Source organism: Mastigoproctus giganteus, chromosome 4 (genome assembly GCF_048544385.1).
Source record: "Mastigoproctus giganteus isolate SK-2022 chromosome 4, ASM4854438v1, whole genome shotgun sequence".
NCBI classification, from domain to species: Eukaryota; Metazoa; Arthropoda; class Arachnida; order Uropygi; family Thelyphonidae; genus Mastigoproctus; species Mastigoproctus giganteus.
In genome coordinates, this window is record NC_143578.1 from 80196818 (window position 1) to 80209802 (window position 12985).

At 35.1% G+C, this 12985-nt stretch overlaps 1 protein-coding gene across 2 annotated transcripts in view; it reads right to left on the minus strand.

Moving 5' to 3' along the window:
- Positions 1–1981: 1981 nt before the first annotated feature.
- LOC150086864 (ubiquitin carboxyl-terminal hydrolase 4-like) overlaps positions 1982–12985 on the minus strand; it is a 475539-nt gene continuing 464535 nt past the window's right edge. Inside the window, exon 21 of one of the 2 annotated variants that reach the window (XM_090372782.1) lies at positions 1982–2815. In XM_090372782.1, the coding sequence (XP_090228908.1) occupies positions 2651–2815 (165 nt within the window). In that variant the 3' untranslated portion in view covers positions 1982–2650. The remainder of the gene's footprint in view (positions 2816–12985) is intronic. The other variant, XM_090372781.1, reaches the window with a different exon arrangement.

Sequence of the window (12985 nt, forward strand, 5' to 3'; positions counted from 1 at the left end):
AGGTTGTTTAATGTCCAGGTATGGATGCAATAACTTGAACAAATAAACCCCACCACCTTGAAGAGGTCCACCAAGAGTGGCTAAAGGGTGCTCATACGAGAAACATTCAATATGCCTATAGAGCTTGTCTTAGAGGAACCAGGTCTTAGAGGGTATCTAACCAAGGTTTATAAAGCTGAGAGAATGGATAGTAAAGTGAATATGAGAAACTGTAAATTGGGTTGTTGGAAATTTCCTCCTGGTAGTGAGTTACAGATCACTGGAACAAGATGCTTCCACGTAGTTGAGTCTGATGATATGGAGAAATAAGAGGGTTGCTGGACTTTCTTATTTTTCCTGGATATTTATTATTTCTTTCAAGGGTAAACATGAATGGGAGGGCATTGTATATGTAATTGTATCAGAATGTATTTTATAGTTATGTTCTCTTATAACTTTATAATTTTAGCATTTCCCACATAAGGAACCACAGAGTTCTGAAATGTCTGGAATTTGTAATGCATATTACTAATAATTTATTAAATTAAAATTATCTTTATTCAGTGCAGCAAGGTGTGTTTCTTCATTAAAGTAATAATTCCACTGGAATAATTACCTCTTGCAAAAATGATAACAGTCCTGGTTAGGCCACATTTTGAGTACTGTACAAATGTTTGGAATACCAAACATTTTCAGGATGTGGAGCTGCTGGTAAAATTACAGTGATATGCAACGAACAAGATTCATAATTGTTGCAAATAAGCATTCCTATATATATGCACAGAGTGAAAGCGAGAGACTTCGGTGGGCTGAAAAGTCTCAAGACAGAATGTCTTCAGAGTGTTTTTGAGGACTTTAATAATAAATTGAATAACAGGGTTATCTCTTTTCTTTTCACAGGTGGAAAAAACTAAAAACACAGACTGGATTTAAAAAAAAAAAATTCCCTTTTAGGTAAAGAAGTAGAACAAATTATCATCTAACCTACAGAATCTGATAGGTTATGTAAATTTAAGGAAGGGTTAAACAGATGTCTGGATGGCATCAGCTGATATTGAATGAGACTGGGTGCCTTGCATTGGTTTACTTTTATTAATACTAATACTTTGTAGTTAATTTCTATGATTTTATTTATTTTTTGAATTCAGGATTTATGAAGTTTTTCTGTTATTAAACTCTGATGGCTCTGGATAAGAATTTATACCTGACAAGCCCTATTATTTTGAAAAACAAGGCAACTTCAACTGAACACTGAGGCTAACTAATATTTGTAATTTTTGAATGATATGTATTTGAAAGAATGTTGAGCAAAGCTCCAGAAGCTGAAACACAAATTCTAAAGCTTGACAACAGAACAACAAGTAACATTTTTATTTGAACCTTCAGGACAAACTGCACGCCAGCTTATGTATAAAGATGTTAAAAAGGCAGGATGAGTCTTCCCAAATATAGGCATTTCTGGTTTAACCTACAGTAAATAGAGAATTCTGTGAAAGAACAGACAACTAATTTTAAAAATATTCCATCAAGTTTCTTACCAAGTACTGGATCCTATTTATTCCTAGTCCCATGTTTTTCAGAATGTAGAAATAAGAATCATAGTGTAATGTTTAATTTTGTAATTTATAATGAATATTGGCATTGTAATATATATATATGATGGAAAAAATATGGCTGAGAGAGAGAGAGAGAGAGAGAGAGAGAGAGAGAGAGAGAGAGAGAGAGAGAGAGAGATGATACAGATTTCAGCATTTTATTCGTATCTGAATTATACATTCCTTTTAGGCATTTATTAGGAAAATGGATAGTTTTACACACATACGTAAAATGTATGTGCAGAGTAACCACACACAACACACCATGTGCTGAAAAGGTAGAAATCTTTGTTGAATGAAAACAATAAAAAAGACTATGAATAAGAGCTGAAATATATTAATAAAATTCTTTAATACCAAATACGAATAAATAAATTTTTTTAAAGAAATTCAATTACTGAATTAGTCAAGGCACACTGACCATTCTATGTCATACAACAAAAATTTTCAAAAAACAGGAAGCTTTATTTGTACACAAAATTTCTACCTTTGCAACTTTAAGTTAATAAAATAATTTTTACTTCCCCCCTCCTTTCCAGACTGGTCCAAAACTTTCTTAATTAGTGCTATTAATTTTTGAGTGGCATCAAATTTTTTAATTTAATGTCTGTCACAATATAATTGAGCATATCATACTGCTATATAACAATTGAACACTGCACAGTTCTATTAAGAAGTTGATTTTTACATAATGCAAATTACAAGACCTCCAAATAAATACAGAGAAACAAGGTGAAACAGGCCACAAATGTCCAGGCCAACTTGGAACTCTTGTTCAGGCCATGAATTAAGTTACAGTAAACTGGAGTAGCTGCACACTTCCTTACAGGTGCAAATTATCTACAACTAGTTACATGCAAAGCTGTTCTGAGGCTCCTGAGAAAAGCACTATGTGGCAGTGCTAGTTCATCAGAATCAAGGGATGGCTTATCCTTCTCACGTCTGAATACAACAACTGTTCACACAGACAAGTGATGCTTCTCGAACACTTCACAGGGGGCAACAACAGCCCTCACTCACCCTACAGAGGTGAACAACAGTACTCTGGGCTTTCACATTACTATTTTGTGTTTTCCTTAATTTACATCCATACTGCAGTCTTCTTCACTAGAGGCTGAAAGTGCATCATCATCTGGACTGGTAGGTGGTGCACCCAATGCTGCAGAAATATGCCTTGATGTGTTGCGGTTTGTAGAATTTGGGTCTCGGCGCATATAAAACAGGACATATGCTGCTTTAGACTGCAACATGAAAAGTAAAAATTATCATCTAGCAAAATAATGAACTACAATAAATGAAATCCATACATATTAATACTATTTTCAGTTAAACTATTTTTATGTTGAATGCATTTTAAATAATAAGTAACACTACAAGTATAATAAAATCAATAATTCATATAAATAACAAGGAAAAAATGTACAGAAGATAAAAGGACTAATCCTATTAAAGGGGGAGGGGGGGCAACTGTCCCAAAACCAAAAAACTTAGGATGTTTTCCTTGTCGGACCACTGTACGTTCATAGTGCATGCTACGAAAAATATACAATTATACAATTACTAAATCAACCAGAAAGGCTTCACAGTTACTTTACCAAAGTGGTAATATTGTTGAGTTCAAAATACAACTTTTTCCACAATAGATAACTTGTGTTTGCATTTCGAACCTATATAATCCCTCTGGATCACTTGCTTTTCTTTTAGATGGCATATTTAAGAGAAATACAAACTAAATATATAAACACTTCCCAAACAAGAATATTCATATGTACTGTACAAATCAAAGCATTAACATCCCATAAGTTAGAACTACTGGATTATGAAAGTTATCAAGAATAATTGACAAGGTTGTTCAAAATAAAGATCAAGTATTGGCTATCTCATGGATAGAAGCTCACTTTTACCTAAATGGTTCTGTAATAAGTAGAAATAGCCACTCCAGAGTAGAATAACATATCCATGTGAGCAGTGAAGAGCCACATTACCCTTTATTAGTAGACTTTTCATTAGTGAAAAAGTTAATGCAGGATACTGTTTTAATACATGCACAATTAATGGATTAACAGAAACTGATATAGTAACAACAATAGCCATATAGTGCAAGGAAGCCACATGCTTTTGTTGCACTGGCCAAAAAAAAATCCATAAATAGAAAAAAATACAAATTATTTGTTTCCCCTCTTAATACAGGTAACTATCCAGTTGACATTTGAATTTATTCAAACTGTTGGCCTCAACTACCTGCAAAAGCAACATGTTCCAGCAATCAACAACTTGCTGGCTAAAAGAAAACTTCCTTCCCACTAAAGAAAACTCTCTAGTCTAAACCTCTTCCCTGTAATTTGAATTTATGCCCTGTACATAGTTCTGGAATTATTCATAACAATTAAATTTCCACCTTCATTCATTTTACTAATCACTATCAGAGCCTCAATCAGGTCAACTCTGAGGTTTCCTGATTGCCAAGCTCTGCAGACCCACACAATCAGTCTTTCCTTGTATGGTTGCCCTTTTGCTGATCTCAACCTTGCAAGTTGCTTGTCTTTGGACCTTTTCAAGAAGCTCAATGTCTGTTTTCAGATGAGGTCTCTATACTCGGATATAATATTCCAAATATAGTCTTACAATTTCCTTATACAGTGGAACTATGATCTCTACAAGATAATGTTCAATAAATCATTGATAAGACACCATGGGCTTTCCTCGCTGACTCTTTACACTGCTCAGAAAACTTCATATCTACCATATTATAATTCCCAGATCCCTTTCTTTCTCTACTGTTTTTAACTCAACCCCACCAAGTATATAATTTACTCTGGGGTTGCTATTTCCCAAGTGTGAGATCTTGCAGCTTGTTGCATTAAAACATAGCTGCCACTTTTCTGACCATTCCTGGAGCCTGTTCAAGTCATCCTGAAGGAGTGCTGCTTGGTACTGATCATTAACTACTCTACCAATCTTTACGTCATCTGCAAATTTTGACACCACACCTTCTATCCCTTCGTCGATGTCGTTTATGAAAATCAGAAACAAAAGTGGTCCAAGAACTGATCCTTGGGGGGACTCCATTTCTGACTTTACATCAATCTGAAGACTATCCATTAATTTCAACCTTCTCTGCCTTCTACCCTGCAGCCACTGAGCAATCCATCTTGGAATTTTTCCAGTAATCCCAATGCATTCCAGCTTATACAGTAAACTCTCATGAGGGACTAAATCAGATGCCTCGCTAAAATCCAAATAAACCATGTCGAAATTGTTCTTCCCTACATTCAGTTCATGGGTAACTGTGTCAAAATAGCCTACTAAATTAGTTAAACATGATTTTCCCTTAACAAAACCATGTTGTGTGTTATTCAGAATGCTTTATCTATCTAAATGTCCCTGGATTGAATTCTGAATCATTGTGTCTAAGATTTTACCTACCACTGAGGTCAGACTAACCGGTCTGTAGTTTCAGGCCTTGCTCTTAGCACCATGTTTATGTAGTGGTAATACACTGCCATTTCTCCAATCCAAAGGAATCTCTCCCGAGTACAAATATGCCCTCATAATTTCAATGGTTCAATACACTCCCTGGCAGTCATTTTACATCCACTCCAGGAGTCCTTACTTGCTTTTATGCTTGAAAGTTTTTCTAATAAGCAGTCAACTGTAATTTCAAAATCACTAATTTCATATGACTCAGCCTCATTCACACAGCCTCTTCTCAGCATGGAGTCTCTCTCTCTCTCTCTCTCTCTCTCTCTCTCTCTCTCTCTCTCTCTCTCTCTCTCTCTTCAGTAAAGACAGATGCAAAGTACCTGTTTAATTCATCCACATCAGCTGGGTGGTCTAACACTTTTTCATGATAACCGTAGGCCAATACTTCTTATGCAAGACAAAATGTGTATATGGACTCTGTGTTAAGTGCATTTCATATAAATGTGCTTAACACAGAAGATACTTCAATGATAAAATACAGAACTGCACTGAAATCAAAGTGTGAAGACAACTGAAGGATAATAATTGGTCTACATTCATTTAAGAATTTGATGCTTTTATCACATACTTTTAGCTCATGGAGCATATGGTGCTAAAAATTTAGAACTGGATAGTTTATGCTCAACTGTATGATGGCCTCAAAATTTTCACCACACACTGTCACACAACTTTTGTGAAATTAAACAGTTCATAAGCCTCAACATATTTTCTTCAAGAAAGGAGCATCTAGGAAATGATAAATTTGTTTTAGCTTCAGAAATATGGTGCAAATTTATTTCCAACTGTAAAGCTTGCTATATATCTGTAGCAAACATTATAATAGATAAGCAGCTATTTCCAACTAAAGCTAGATACAGATTTACACAGCATGTGGCCAAAAAAAAAAAAAAAACAGACAAATTTGGTATAAAGTTTTGGTTGACAGCTAACATAACTTGAAAATATCACCAAATGGCTTTCCTTATTTGAGGAGACAATATGCATCCAGCTAGTCAACCACTTCCTGAATGTGTTGTCTGAACTATTTCTGAATCGAGGTAGAAATGTAACCACTGATAGCTTCTTTACTCAATTGGCAAAGAAATTAGCCAAAAAACAAACAAACAAACAAAAAAAAAAAAAACACACTGGAATCATGCAGTTCCAACATCCATAAAAAAGAAGTCAGAATTATATTCCACTTCAGTTTTCAAACTTGATGATTGCACTCTGATGAATTATCAGGCCAAAGCAAATAAAAATGTCAAACCTTGAATACACTTCATACAAGTGTTGCAATAAGTAATGGTACAAAGAAGCAGCTTGACACACATTACTATATTACAATGAAACAAAGTATGAGGTCAATGTTTTAGACCAAATGGCTAAAAAATATTCAATAAAAGCAGCTTCACATAGATGGCTGGTTCATATCTTTTATAATATATAAAATAAATAAATTTTCTGTTTATACTCTGGGATGGTCACATGGTCAGAGGATTTCACAAGAGAAAGAGAATACAAGAAACAGCACTGTATTTAGCAGTCACAGGGTTGAATCCCAGATAACTCAAGGCACATGTACTTATGTACCCTTGCACATGGCTACAGCGGCCATATTCACTATTGTAGTAATCAATAGGATCACTTGGATTATATTATTTATAAAGAAATTACAGGGAAAGTTATGAATCTAGTTGAAGAACTCAGAAAAAAATATATATAGATTCAGAGAGAGAGAGAGAGCAGCAGCTCAAACCAGTAACCATAGTTGCCATGTTAAAACTCTAAAAAGGTATCAATGCCAAATTAGGTGATGCAAGGCAAACAAAACTACAGAAATGTGCACTGTGTGTAAAAGGTATGTATGTAGAAAGTGTACAGGAACTGTTGGAAACAAAACTGTCATTTGCTTAAATTGTGAAAATTAATTTTCAAACTTCAGTTTATTTCCTAGACAAAAGTTTTCAAATTTTTGCTATCAGAAATATTACTTTTATGTGTATTACCATAAGCACAATGCCATGTACTGTTTCCAGTTACTTTATATCAATGTTTATAATAAAATGTTGAAAACACAACTTAAAAGTATTTTATGCATAGTGGTCAAAATGACTGGCAATTGTAGTTTCAGGTATTTTTGTTAGCTGGCAGTTCTAGTATTAAGGAGCACATAAAGATGTATAAATGAAATGGGTGCAATGCAGTATCTATAGTACTTCACAATATAACAGAGCTATAAAGATCCAAAGGAATACTTGTATTGTATCATCCACCCAGGCACCATAAAGCAGAAATCTGTGCATCTGCAGCTACAATTCACAAAAGAGTAAACTCTTTTGATCTTAATTGTAGCTGCAGAAGTACAGATGACCCAAAGCAATACACACTTCACAAACTGATAGAAAATCTCAACTTTATCCCATTCCAAAATGAAATCACCAAGTCAGATTATGAATCACAATCAAGATTATATCGGACATTACAGGTGGATGTTTGTGGTAAATGAAGGGTGCAGTGCATTGTATGGGCTCAATGGCAGGTCACTGTGCTACATTTGACATCACAATACAATAAGGGGAATAAAAGAACAATATCCCATATAATGATCCACAGCACACTCAGACATATGAGATTCCACAGCAGACAGTGGTCATAATTCAGTAATCATTCAGTGTGTGGGTGTGTGCACGCATGCTCTCATACTGCTTATTATTCCTGATTCTGATGCCCTCTATTTGGCTTTAAACCTGACTATTCTTCTCTAAGATTACATTTAACAAAACTTCTAACCCTCTTATAAAGACACCTTTATAAATGGTGATCATTTTTAAATAAGAATCCATGAAAATGAGGATAACTTTCAACAAAAGAGTGCTAGAGATATGAAATTTACAATCAGAAAATTTTAAATTTGTAGAACCCACCCCTTTTTATATCCCTCCCTTGATGTAGTCATTAGCCAGTATGTGGTGTACTCCAATATATATGCACAGTGCAGGCAGTATATAAAAATGTTCAGTACAGAAGAATGTGTATTCATGATTGAACCTTACCTCAAAACAATTATTTAAAAGAACCCAACATGATTTTTTTTGCAGTAATTTCAATCTCATAAGGAATCACATGAAAATGTTCAATGAGACACATTTCATAAGAAAATATGAATGCTGTGAGTTGTGTGCATATCAGTGATTGTGGCAGGGGGTATTATTATTATTAGCTGTATGGTGCAAGGAAGCCTGAGGCTTATGCTGCACCAGCCAAAAAAAATTCCTGCATTACCCTGAGAGAGAGAGAGAGAGAGAGAGAGAGAGAGAGAGAGAGAGAGAGAGAGAGAGAGTCAAAAGTAGAAGGGAATCACCAAGAAAGCGAAGAATGATGATATCCAGCACAAGACCCTGGGTTTGCCAAGCCCATACCCACCAGATGTGAGCCCCTGTATGTTTAGCCTATAGAGAGAGTCTGGCAGCAAATCGACATAGGTCAATATGGAGGCTTGCATAATAAAAGGATGTCATAAAACAATTGTCCTGCAGCAAATGAGAAAAATTAACATTGTTTCTGTATACAAAGTGCATGTTAACAGTTCAGCCACCAGAAAACATGAAAAATGAAGCCATTATTTACATGGTTACTGAATAAAGTGACGTAGATCCTCAGATGTTAGAATAGACATTCCTGTTTCTTTTTTATGTTCCACCACAACCACCAAGTCTGAGAAGTTTACAAAAAATCAAGAATACAATTAGCAGTCATGCTGGCTTGAACCATGGTTCACTCAAAGAGTGTGCCCACTGCACTCTTGTACTTGGCCACTTGGCTATGCTCTTCTCCAATGAAGCCTGGTTTAATCTGACTAGGTATGTTTGTTTGTTATTTGGTTTTTAGGAGCATTAGCAACTAAGGCCATATTGCTCCGGGGATATGCAGTGGTCATTCCCTGACCTTTCCACATTCACCGTATTTGGTGGTCATGGGCTCGAACCCCGGTCTAATCAAGAAGCGTGTGCTACGCACTGCTGCTCCTGCCTACAGAGGCGCCACTAGGTATGTAAACTCTCAGAACACTCCAATATGATGTACAGAATGTCCACAAGCAGAAGGTGAAGCCTGAACACATCATTTTTACAGAAACCATAACATCTGTGGTATGGTGACATAGTCCATGAATTCCTGGAAAACCGAGGAGGAGGAGATCATTAAAACATGGTTTCAGCAAGATAGCACAAGTCACGCTCTGCATGCGCCTATGGCCAAGCTAGCCCGTTTGTTCTGAGATTCCCTAATTTCAAAAGGAATAGGGTATATCCATACTATGCTTGCCAGATCTGTCACCTTTAGACTTATTTTTGCGGGGCTACATAAAAGACAATGCCTACAACAATAATCCAACCCAATTTCAATGTCATTTGAATAATGCTGCAGGCAGAATTTTTGAACCATCATTTATGGTACCCATTATGTTGTGATACTGATGGTGATCATGTTCAATATTTTTTTGTGGAAAATTAAGCAATAGGAGAATAAAGATTGTCACTTGTAAATTTTGTCTCAAGCACCACTCTTTTATACTATGTTATTCACATTTTTATCAATTCTCATTTAAAATGATCACCTGGTATGCTAAGGTTGCATGCATCTATTATTCTCCCAGTTTTAGAGCTTTATCCTTATACACAGGATGTAATCAAATTGTGGGATGTTTTTATGAAGAACTTTTTTAATGAAATATGTTAAAAAAGAAACTGAAATTAATGAAAAACATAAAAACGTGTGTGTGTGTGTGTGTGCACTCCTCGACTTACGTACTTAATTGGTATTTTTTTACGTAAGTCCAACTTCGGTCTTGTAGATACGAAATACATGTACAACACACTGAGATTATAACACCCAACAAACCTCATCATGTACAGCATTTTATGATTTGTAACTGAGTTAAATGAGGCTGAAAAAACATACAATGAATAATAATTTAGAATACAGTATTTATTCAAAACTAATTTAATCTAAACACGATACGAAATTTAATTTAATCTACGATCAAATCACTTTATGATGGACTCTCCAAAATACTCTATACAATATGTAGTAAGTGCCGTTGTACAGCACATCCACAGGTCATTGTACAGCACATCCACATTGTACAGTTTGCGAACTGAATTTTAACTGTATTAAACGGCTATTCCAATAAGCAAAAATAGGAGAAATATTATCCACAGGCTATAAAAGTAAAGATAGAGCACAAATTTACACTTTACTTCCTCCAATTAATAAAATTAAATGATGCATTAAAATTGGAAGAATATTTCCCACAGGTTAGCAAAATAAAAATAAATTTACACTTACATGCATAGCTTAATTAGTACGTACCGTAATATGTACATATTAACTAGTTGATGTTTCTGTTCACTGACATTTTGGGGGGTGGTTTAAAATTTAAAACAGTAAAAAAGATAAGCAATCAATAACAAAGAACATGGCATGCAAAAATTGATACTAACACGATACGTGCAAGTGGGATATGGAGTAACAACTTTACGAAGCTCAAAAAATAGGGATGAAGAGAAGATTCTGAAAAATTATTTATGCTTTTTATATGACAATTAGATAAGTTGTAGGATTTCTTAAAGTACCGATATGATTGGACTCAAGTTCAAATAGCAAAGCTTAGTAAATGGTACTCACCTTAGTGAGTACCGTTTACTAAGCTTTGCTATTTGAACTTGAGCTTTTTGTATGATTAAGATTTCAGTGAAGGGGAAGCACATTTCACCATAATAACATAAAATTCCACAGAATTCTAGCTATCAGTATCATCGCAAATGCAATAAGATCGAGTTTATTATCTGTTTTTAATAGATTGCACCAACAGAAAAGCCCAATAAACCAAAAACTGCTTTAGAAAAATATCACAAAGGTGTTCAAAATTGATTCTTCTAACCGAACATAACAACAGCTTTATACGTATCTGCGAGTTATACATAAGTAGAGGAGTGCCTGTATATATATATGTCCAATTAAGTTGTTTATATAATTGGGCATCTACAATTTATGTAGGAGATGTGTTCCAATTAAGAGAAAGCATCTCTAACATAAACAACAGATTATCTTTATTAAAAGAAATAAATGACAATTTGGAATTAGAAATAATTTTACTGCATTCCTACAGAAAGAAATGCAATAAAATTATCAAACAGCCGCATATTTCTCACAGGAGACATGAAATGACTTTTGCAGGTCTCTTTCCTAGGCCATAAGCCAATTAAAATTCAAGTAGATACAAGTGGTATACCAAGTGCTTTTGTTGCAATTTTGTTGAAAAACAGGCAAGAATTTTTTTTTTTTTTTTTTTTTTTTTAACACAACAACATCTTTGCATTGTACTTGAAAATTACACAAATCCTGAACATTATTAATAGTAGTGGAATATGATGCAAGAAAACAAGCTTATAGGCATAAGCAAAAAAAAAAAAAAAAAACCCATCAACATCACTGGCTCATCCTCTTTAACAGTTTATCTAGTTCCTCCTTGAGTTTATTCAAACTGCCTACTTTCACAACCACAGATGGAAGTTTGTTCCAACAATCATCAACCCTCTAGCTGAAGGCAAACCTCTGCATATCTATCCTGCAACCATCCTACTTTCACAACCACAGATGGAAGTTTGTTCCAACAATCATCAACCCTCTAGCTGAAGGCAAACCTCTGCATATCTATCCTGCAACCATCCTTCCCCAATTTGAATTTATGATCCCTTCATGGGTGTAGTCTGAGCAAGAGGAAAAATCCAACAGCACTGAGCTTGCTCAATCCATTTAAAGCCATAAACATCTCAATCAGATCACTTTGCAGGTGCCTAGTTTCCAGATCCTGCAATTTTCAGAAACAATGCATGTCTTCGTAAGATTACCCTTTTGTTCTCCTCACAAATCTTGTTGCCCTTTGCTGTACCTTTGCTGTTCCAGCAGCTCTACATTTTTCATAAAATGAGGCCTTCAGACATATATGTATTACTCAAAATAATTGCCTCCTTATCCCTGCTAGCAAAGTTCCTATATATATCATTGACAAAACCCCAACAAGCTGTCCTGGCAGCCTGTCTGAACTGCACACATAATTTCATATCTGATTGTACAATTACACCCAGGTCTTTTTCATTTTCCATTACTCTGCGTGTAATGCCACACATTTGGTATGTTAATCTGGAATTATTGCTACCCATATGCAAGTATTCTGCATTTGTCAGTATTAAACTTGAATTGCCATTTCTCAGTCTATCTGCCTAATTTTTTTTATATATCCTGTAGCAGCAGCTTATCCCAATTGCTGTCATTAACTACCCCACCAACCTTTGTATCATCGATAAACTTAGACATTAAGCCTGATATACCGTCGTTCATATCATTAATAAATAGTAACACAGTTTACAGTTTTTCTATGTTTTCTAGTATCATAGAAAACAATAATGGACCCAGAACTGAACCCTGAGGTATTTCACCAATAACATTAGTCCAAGAAGAGCAGTGCTCATTGATAATCACTGTCTTGTCCTGTTCAACAATCCCTTTATCTCTAGTAGTAACTTGCCCTAAGATACCACAATGCTCCAATTTGTATAGCAGTCTTGTACATGTACCATTATCAAAAGCTTTTCTGAAATCTAATTATATGTCAAAATTATTTTTTTTCCATCCAGTTCCTTTGTTACTGTGTCACACTCAGCTTGGTTAGACAAGATGGCCCCTTAACAAATCCATGCTGCGATTGCAGTAGAAATGTGTTCCTGTGTAGATGGTCCTGCAGTACTACTTTAACCACAATTCTATTATTTTCCCCAAATTAGAAGTTAAGCTAACAGATCTGTAATTACTCATGTCACTTTTTGATCCTGTTTGTGAAGTGGGGATACATTAGCATATCTCCAGTCCATAGGGACCTCACCTGA